The sequence below is a fragment of the Epinephelus moara genome, chromosome 16 (genome assembly GCF_006386435.1).
Source record: "Epinephelus moara isolate mb chromosome 16, YSFRI_EMoa_1.0, whole genome shotgun sequence".
Lineage (NCBI taxonomy): Eukaryota > Metazoa > Chordata > Actinopteri > Perciformes > Serranidae > Epinephelus > Epinephelus moara.
In genome coordinates this window covers 2,206,752-2,215,810 of record NC_065521.1, presented here as the reverse complement: position 1 = coordinate 2,215,810, position 9,059 = coordinate 2,206,752, and the positions used below count along the sequence as shown (strand labels likewise).

The 9,059-nt window shown below is 38.1% G+C and overlaps 2 protein-coding genes across 3 annotated transcripts in view; one reads left to right on the top strand and one right to left on the bottom strand.

Annotated features, from left to right (window-relative positions):
- The window catches only part of LOC126403291 (opsin-3-like), a 15,235-nt gene extending 10,997 nt beyond the window's left edge, over positions 1–4,238 (top strand). Inside the window, exons 3-4 of the mRNA XM_050065871.1 lie at positions 626–859; positions 3,033–4,238. Of these exons, the coding sequence (XP_049921828.1) occupies positions 626–859; positions 3,033–3,236 (438 nt within the window). The 3' untranslated portion in view covers positions 3,237–4,238. The remainder of the gene's footprint in view (positions 1–625; positions 860–3,032) is intronic.
- The window catches only part of LOC126403290 (beta-galactoside alpha-2,6-sialyltransferase 2-like), a 14,601-nt gene continuing 5,564 nt past the window's right edge, over positions 23–9,059 (bottom strand). Inside the window, exons 1-6 of one of the 2 annotated variants that reach the window (XM_050065869.1) lie at positions 7,194–9,051; positions 6,621–6,718; positions 5,848–5,949; positions 5,267–5,441; positions 1,874–2,126; positions 23–844 (exon numbers count right to left, since the gene is read on the bottom strand). In XM_050065869.1, coding sequence (XP_049921826.1) covers positions 1,879–2,126; positions 5,267–5,441; positions 5,848–5,949; positions 6,621–6,718; positions 7,194–7,962 — 1,392 coding nt within the window. In that variant the 5' untranslated portion in view covers positions 7,963–9,051 and the 3' untranslated portion in view covers positions 23–844; positions 1,874–1,878. Of the gene's footprint in view, positions 845–1,400; positions 2,127–5,266; positions 5,442–5,847; positions 5,950–6,620; positions 6,719–7,193; positions 9,052–9,059 lie in introns of those variants that run through there. The other variant, XM_050065870.1, reaches the window with a different exon arrangement.

The window sequence follows — 9,059 nt, the reverse complement described above, 5'->3', positions numbered from 1 at the left end:
GTTTTTCCTGATCAGCTGTGAGGGTCATAAGGACAGAGGGATGTCGTATGCTGTAAAGCCCTGTGAGGCAAATTGTGATTTGTTATATTGGGCTTTATAAATAAAATTGATTGATTGATTGATAATACTCCACTGTTATTTCTTTTGTTTGTTTACTTATTTTTTATGTATATCCTATTCTTTTATCATTTTCTTTTCATACTTAATATAGATCTTTTTAATGATATTTGATTGTTTACACTTTATTATTAAGTTTATTATGTGTTTTATTCTATTTTATTCATCTCTTATTTTTTCTATTGTTTACTCTTTGTTGCATCTTTCTTTTTGTTGTTTTCTTTTTATATATGTCAAAAAAAATCTTAAATATTTTTAATAAGTTTATAATTTTTGTGAATTTAAAATGTGTATTTTCTATTTAATTTTTTTTGGTTTTATTTAAATGTCCTGTTTTTATTTTTATTTATTTTGTGTCCTATTTTTTTTTTTTTTTTTTGCATGTTTTTCTTTTATAAATTTCCTCTAATATTTATATATTTATTTTATTATTTTTATTCATGTTTACTCGTTTTCCTCATCCCTCAACTTCAGCCTGTTGGGTTCTCACCTGTGTTTCGCCTGTCAGGTGGGTCGTATCAGGCGCACGGCGGCTCGTCGCAGAGAGTTCCACATCCTGTTCATGGTCGTCACCACGGTGGTGTGTTACCTGCTCTGCTGGATGCCGTACGGCGTCGTCGCCATGATGGCCACCTTCGGCCGGCCAGGAGTCGTCAGCCCCGTCGCCGCCGTTGTCCCATCGATCCTCGCCAAGAGCAGCACCGTCATTAACCCCGTCATCTACATCCTCATGAACAAACAGGTGAATGTGTATCAGCACCGTCAGGTCTGACGTCACCACGCGAAAAATGAGAAAACGACAAACATTTTGAGTTGATCAAATAAATACAAATTAAATGAAGAAAAAAATTGAGAAACAGAGAAATGACGAGAATTAAAGAAATGTAATAAAATAATAAGTTAATAAAAACTGAAAAATCAAAAAAGGTCAGATTAAATTTAGAAAAATGTAACAACATAAAAAAGTCATATTTAAACAAAAACTTAGAAAAATTAGCAACATGTCGAGATAAGAAAAATATTTTTTAAAAAAAGTCAAAATAAGAAAAAATATTTAAAAATGTCAAAATAAGAAAAAATATTTAAAAAAAATGTTAAAATAAGAAAAAATATAAAAAATGTGAAAATAAGGAAAAAAGAAAGTAAAAATAAAGACAAAATGTTTAGAAAACAAACAAACTATAGAGTATTGTTTACCGTAGGTGATGGAGATGCTAAGGTAAACAGGAAGTGTTGACAGGTGAAGTCAGACACAGACTCCAGTTTGTTTTTAGCTCCTTTAATGACACGACAACCAAAGCAGACGTGATGGATTCAATGACAAACAGAAACCTCAGCTCCAACACCAGCCTCCTGACTCTTCTTTTTTCTGTCAACTAATATTTGTATTATTTGACCAAACAAACTTTAATGAACCAAGTTTTTATTTCCAGTGTGTGAGCCTGAACCAGTCCGGAGCTCCAGACTTTGTGATGCATTCAGGGGCCCGCGGGTTATTTATCAAAGCTGAGTGTCTCCACAGAGACGCTCATTAAATTTGTCACAATAACCAGCACACAAAGGTCCTGTCAGTCCTGGTTAACCAACGCATGGAATGGTGTCGGTCACAAACACAGCAGGTGTGAACTGACAGTGAACGCACTGTCTCATTAGTGTTACCATGGTGACGACGATTAATGAGGCGTTCAGGGACAAAAATAAAAACTAAAGTTGATTTAATTTATTTAAGAAGTTATAAAATAAAAAGATGTTAAACCTGGATCATGACCCACAGTGGACCGTACTGAACCCCCTCAGCGTGACCCTGCCCCTCCTCCTGAGCTGGTCTTGGTCTGCCACGTTGATCCTCTGGACCAGCAGCTTCTCGTACATCAGAGGGTGGTACGCTCCCAGCGTACAGGCGGCGTCATGGTAACGCTCGTAGTAATGACACAGGTCGGTGCGACGCAGAGACGGGATGAACTCGTACACACTGACCTCACGACACAGTGACATCATCAGCAGGATACCTGGGACAGAGGAAAAACAAGAAAACTAAACATTTAATTAATCTATAAATAAATCAGGAAAACTTAAAAAAAATACATTAAAATATTACATTTTATTAATGTTACGTATTATATAAATAAATTTAAAAAAGAATGAGCTTCAAATAAAATAAAATAAAATAAATAGAAATTGTAAATAAAGATAGGAGAGAAATAGAAATGTAAAGAAACAGAATATAACAAGAGAAGTAAACATAAATTAAAACTACAAATAAAAAATTCAACACTATAAAATACTTAAATTAAATTAAAGTGTAATGAAAATAAAATGACACAAAGAAAGAATGAACATAAAAAAGTGAACAAAGATAGAAATGAAACAAGAGGACAAAAATAAATGATGTAAATATTCAGTAAATAAATCATGATTATGAAAATTACAAAATAAATAAATAAATATTATAAAAAGTTAAATTATTAAATGTTCGACTAAATGTTTATAAATAAATGAATAAACAAACAAATAAATAAATTGAAAAAAATTAGCCTCCATAAAATCAAGTCAATACAAACAGGAAGTGACATCATCGTCAACAAATACACACAATATTAAAAAATGAATAACTATAACAATATTTGCAAAAATAAATAAAACATACTTTGGATAATGGATGTTTAAATTTAAATTCAGTAAATAAATAAAAAATATCTGCAAAAAGATAAATAGCTTAAAATAACGTGAATGTTTTGGTGAAGAGATGAACATGTTTTTATGATCTTTAAATATTTGTTTTTTATTTTATTTTTTTATTTTAAAATATGAATTTAAAATGTTATTAAATGTTTGAAACTTTAATGATCAGGTTTGTGGTGTGCGGCGGCGACGTCTCTGTACGCATCATTAACCTTCTCCCGTTTGTCCCTCAGTTCTACCGCTGCTTCCTGATCCTGCTCGGCTGTAAACACCCGCTGACGGAGAGCGCTCACTCCGCTGGGCCCTCAAAGACCACCGTGGTCCAGCTCAACCGCCGACCGTGTGACAGCAGCTCCAGACACGCCACCACCGCTGAGCCGGCGCCGCTCACCACACAGGGAACCATCCACATGGAGGGAACCGGCGCTCCACTGTGATGTAAGCGCAATGTCACCCTGAGAGTCAGCGATGACACGTTAACATCCACAATATGAACACACTGACGTGTGCGGACATGCGGACACGTATGTAAACATGTGCCACAGACATGTTTACATTTATTAACATGAACACAACAACAAACAATAAATAAAACATTAAAATCATCCTAACGTTTAAACATAAAAATAAATGCTTCGCTACTAACGGAGGCATTTTCAGAGAGTCCGTCCTCATCAACGTGATCGCTACAGAGCGCACCAGGGCAATATCCTCAGATTTGGCACAAACATCCACGCAGACGCAACAATGAATACATTAGAAGTTGGTGGTCGAAGGTCAGAGGTCACTATGACCTTGCATCTGTCTCATTTTCATTAATTCAGTATGTCAAGAACACCTTAAGGGAATTCATTTTCAGTCCACTTGGACTAAATGATAAACTGATTAGAATTTGGTGGTCAAAGGTCAAGGTCATCCATCTTGTTCTTTTGGGTGCCATATCTCAAGAGGGCCTTGAATTTCTTCAGATTTGGCACCAACGGCCATCTTGACTCAACGATAAATTAATTAGAAGTTACAGGTTGAAGGTCACTGTGACCTTGTCCATCTCATTCTTGTAAATGTGATATCTCAAGAAGGCCTTGAGGTGAGTTCCTGAAATTTGGCACAAACATTCATTTGGACTCAACAATAAACTGATAAAAATTTGGTGGTCAAAAGTCAAGGTAACTGTGACCTCACAAAACTTCCTAACTCAACCCTTCATATCCTGATCACACGTCACCGCAGCCGAGAGCTGGACATCTCTGTAACTGATTGATTGATTGATTGATTGATTGATTGATTGATTGATTGATTGATTGATTGAATAAAATGTGAATATTTTTCTATGCTCTCTGGTCCGTCTGTTGCTGTAAAAATGTTCTGTGGAGTTGAATAAATAAATTTGTGTGATGCTCTCCGCTCTCGTCTTCACCAAGTTTATTTTGTATATGTATCTAAACGAAGCAGAGAAAGTAATGAAACTTGTGTTTATCTCTTTGTTGTAACGAAGCTTCTTGGCAATAAATCTCAGACCGTTGGAGAGTCTGTTTATTTCCCTTTTAAATGGTGACACATTTGTAAGGAACAGGCATTTGTGGGATGAGCAGCAGAGCTGAGTATGTGTGGGAAATAAACAGACTTTCCAACGGTCTGAGATTTATTGCCAAGAAGCTTCGTTACAATAAAGAGATAAACACAAGTTTCATTACTTTCTCTGCTTCGTTTATAAACAATAAATCACATTATCCTCTGCAACTACTTACACTCATATTTAAATAAATTAATAAATAAATGTAATGTTTATAATCCAGTTCATACATATTATATGTTAAATAAAATAAATGTCTGATTTTATTCTTTAAATTTTAAATTTTTTACTTTTAAATTAAAAATGTTTTTGACATAATTTATTTAAATCTGTAAAAATTTTACTTAATATTTTTTATTTTCTCGACAAAACCAACGGTTTTATGGAGTTTTTAGTTTTAATAGTCGTTTTTGTAATTATAACTAAATCAACCAATGTTATTTAAAAAAAATACAATATGTTTTATGATATAAAAACTAATTTAATGTGCAGATGTTTTGAAGTTTACATGACATGAATACACAAAGTAAATATTAAATGTAGTCAGAAAATGTAATTGTTTTTTAGAGTTAAAGTGTTGTTGACTGTTGTTGACTTTATTTCTTGTGTCCTAATATTTCAACAAAAAAAATACATAGTAAAACTTTTAAAATTTGCACTTTATTAAATTTAAAAGTCACGTTTTCTGTTTTTATTTTATTTCACTGAATGAAACAATAACTGTGGTGTAATGTTTTCAACATTTATTTATGTTTAAACAACTTTAATAAACACTCTTTAATCTTTAATATTTAAACTTTTTAAATATTTTTATTTATTAAATATTTAAAAAATAAATTAAACATTTAAATTACATTTAATGTTGAGGGTCTCGATTAGTGCTGCAGAGGGTACCTGTGAACCCAGAGGAGGGCGGGTTGGGTTGGATGGGGTCCTCGGTGTTGTCCTGGATCAGGTCCCAAAGGCTCCAGATGAACTGCGGGTGCAGGATGTAAAATGGCTGCTCGGGTCGGAGGCGACGGCGCTCAATGTACGCCGAGAACAGATCGAAGTCCGGCCTCTGGAACCACTGAGCACCAAACAACAACAACAGCTGATGACGATGACGATGATGATGATGGTGATGATGATGATGATGATGATGACGGCGATGATGATGATGACGGCGATAATGATGGTGATGATGGTGATGATGACGGCGATGGTGATGGTGATGATGATGATGATGGTGATGATGATGATGATGATGATGATGACGGCGATAATGATGGTGATGATGGTGATGATGATGATGATGATGACGGCGATGGTGATGGTGATGATGGTGATGATGATGATGATGGTGATGACGATGATGATGATGGTGATGATGATGATGACGGTGATGGTGATGATGATGATGATGACGGTGATGATGCTCGGTCTCAGTGAAGCTTTAACGGCAGAACAAAGTTGAATAACAAAATGGCGGTGACCTGTGTGAGGTTGGCGTCGTACTGAGCCGGGTCCCAGACCAACAGGATGACGTCTTGATACAACGAGCTGCTGCTGAAGTTATATTTGGGCCGAGCCACGATCTGATAAACACACAACAATCACAACGTCACTTTGTTTGTTTGTTTATTTACATTTATTCTTACCTTCAATCATTTAATTTTAATTGTTTTTTTTAATTTATTTTGTATTTTTTAATATTCACAATTTATTTATAGAGTATTTACATATTTTGACGTGCATTTTTTATTTTTGTCCTTTTCGTTATATGTAAATGTTTTATTTCTTTAAATGTCTCTTTTCATCCTATTTTTATTTATTTACTTCATTAGTTATTTAATTATTTATTTTGTCAATTAACAATAAACATTTCGGAGAATTTAATTGGGTTTTATTTAATTTTTCTTAACATTTGATATTAATGTAATATATGTTTTTCATTTTAGTTTAATTTGCTTTAACAAACACAAATAATTATTTTTAATTATTTTATGACAATAAAACATATTTGTACAATTTAATGTTATTTACATGGCGTTGGAACTTAATGACATTAATTTTGTCACATCTTCAAATACTTTATAATTCATATTTAAAATTTATATTAATTTTTAATTTTCATGAACATTTTACGTTTCTTAATTAATGAAATAAATGTTGATAAATGTCAAACTGTGAAACGATAAATTTGAGTTTACTTCATATGAAATGAAATTAGAGGCACAGTTGTGAGGCGAGTGGGCGGAGTCTGTACCTGGGAGTTGATGATGCGGATGGTGGTCTTGTTCCCTACGTCTCTCTCGAAGCCTCTGGTGGGCGCCGCGTTGAAGCGAAGAACTGCATCATGGGAGTCTGAGTCCAAGAGGAGAGGAACAGTTTCAACACAGCAGCTCCCTCTGGTGTTCAAAAAAACAAACTGCACCTGAACGCACCTGACGGGGTCATTAAATGTCATCACACACCCAGGATAAGAGGGTAGGAAGGGAGGACACAAGGAAGGAAGGTCTGAAGGTAGGTACTACCAAAGGATGGTAGGAGGGAAGGAAGGATGACATTAAGGTTGGTAGGAAGGAAAGAAGACGGACAAGTGGTGAGGACATAAGCAAGCAAGCACAAAAGGAAGAAAGTTAGGAAGGAAGCAAAGTTACCGGGAAAGACAAAAGAAAGGAGGCAGAAGGGAAGGACAGGAGGGAGCAAGGACAAAAAAAGGAAAGTAGGAGGGAAGGACAAAAGGAAGGAGAGTAGGAAGGAAGGACAAAAGGAAGGAGAGTAGGAAGGAAAGAATGAAGCACAGTAGGGACCCAGACCCTCCCGGTCCTGGACTCACCGATCTCCATCCCTAGAGACGAGTTGAGGACGGCTCCGGCTGACGTCACTACGGCGCAGCGCTGGTACTGAGATGTCCGGAGCTCCTGCAGGGACAGTGAAGGCACCAAGCGGTCCCAGCCCAGACTGGCAAACGGCTCCTCGGTCCCGTCCACAGTCCGGACCCTGGTCCTCCTCTTCAGCTCACAGTACAGCTGCGGGCCGGACCTGCGGACCCCCCTGGAACCCCGCTGCACCACCTGGTGCCTGTTGGAGCTCAGTTGCACCTTCAGGACCTTCTGGAGACGAGGACTCAGCATCCCCGCCGTCAGGTTCCCACTCCACAGTCTCTGCAGCAGCTCCAGAGACCTGGACCTGTAGTACTCCTCAGACCTGGCCCTGTAGTCATCCTCAGACCTGGAAATGTGGACGTCCTGAGACCTGGACCTGTACTCAGTCCTCCTCCTCCTCCTCCAGTCCGCCACCGACTCCCCCGCAGATCTCTGGGTCCTCAGCCCCCCCTGAACGGAGGCCAGCCGGCGGGTTTCGGACCTGGTGGGTTGGGACTCTGCGGCAGATCTGGATCGAGGCAGCAAGGAGGATCTGAGGTCCAGGAAATGACAGAGCAGGGACAGGAAGAGGAGGAGCCAGGCCAGCAGGACCAGTAGGAGCCATTTCCTGTTTGACTTCATACTGGACCACAAAGCAGAAGGAGGCGGAGTCAGTTCCTCATTACCTTCCTTCCTTCCTTCCTTCCTTCCTTCCTTCTGTCCTACTTTCCTTCTGTCCATCCTTCTGTCCTTCTGTACTTCCTTCTGTCCTACCTTCCTTCTGTCCTTCCTTACTTCTGTCCTTACTTTTGTCCTTCCTTATTTCTGTCCTTACTTTTGTCCTTCCTTCCTTCTGTACTTCCTTCTGTCCTTCCTTACTTCTGTCCTTTGCCCTTCCTTCCTTCTGTTCTTACTTTTGTCCTTCCTTCCTTCCTTTTGTCCTTCCTTCCTTCTGTCCTTCCTTTTGTCCTTCCTTCCTTCTGTCCTTACTTTTGTCCTTCTTTCTTTCTGTCCTTCCTTTTGTCCTTCCTTCCTCCTGTCCTTACCTTTGTCCTTCCTTCCTTCTGTCCTTACTTTTGACCTTCCTTCCTTCTGTCCTTCCTTTTGTCCTTCCTTCCTCCTGTCCTTACTTTTGTCCTTCCTTCTTACTCTCCTTCTTTTTGTCCTTCATTCTCTCCTTCCTTTTGTCCTTCCTTCTTACTCTCCTTCCTTTTGTCCTTCATTCTCTCCTTCCTTTTTTCTGTCCTTCCTTCTGTCCTTACCTTTGTCCTTCCTTCCTTTTTTTCTGTCCTTACTTTTGTCCTTCCTTCTGTCCTTACCTTTCTGCAGTGTCAGTCTGTGTTCCTCTGAGTTGAAGACGGATCCTTCAACAGCTGGATTTCAAAGAAGCTACGTCATCAAATCCTGAAGGACATATTGTCGTAGATTTACGACTTTATTCTCGTAGAATCCTACTTCCTACTCTCCTTCCTTTTGTCCTTCCTTCATTCTCTCCTTCCTTTGACCTTCCTTCCTACTCTCCTTCCTTTTGTCCTTCCTTCATTATCTCCTTCCTTTTGTCCTTCCTTCTTACTCTCCTTCCTTTTGTCCTTCATTCTCTCCTTCCTTTTGTCTTTCCTTCCTACTGTCCTTACTTTTGTCCTTCTTTCTTTCTGTCCTTACTTCTGTCCTTCCTTCCTTTTGTCCTTCCTTACTCCTGTCCTTCCTTTTGTCCTTCCTTCCTCCTGCCCTTACTTTTGTCCTTCTTTCTTTCTGTCCTTACTTTTGTCCTTCCTTCCTTCTGTCCTTCCTTTTGTCCTTCCTTCCTCCTGTCCTTACTTTTGTCCTTCCTTCCTCCT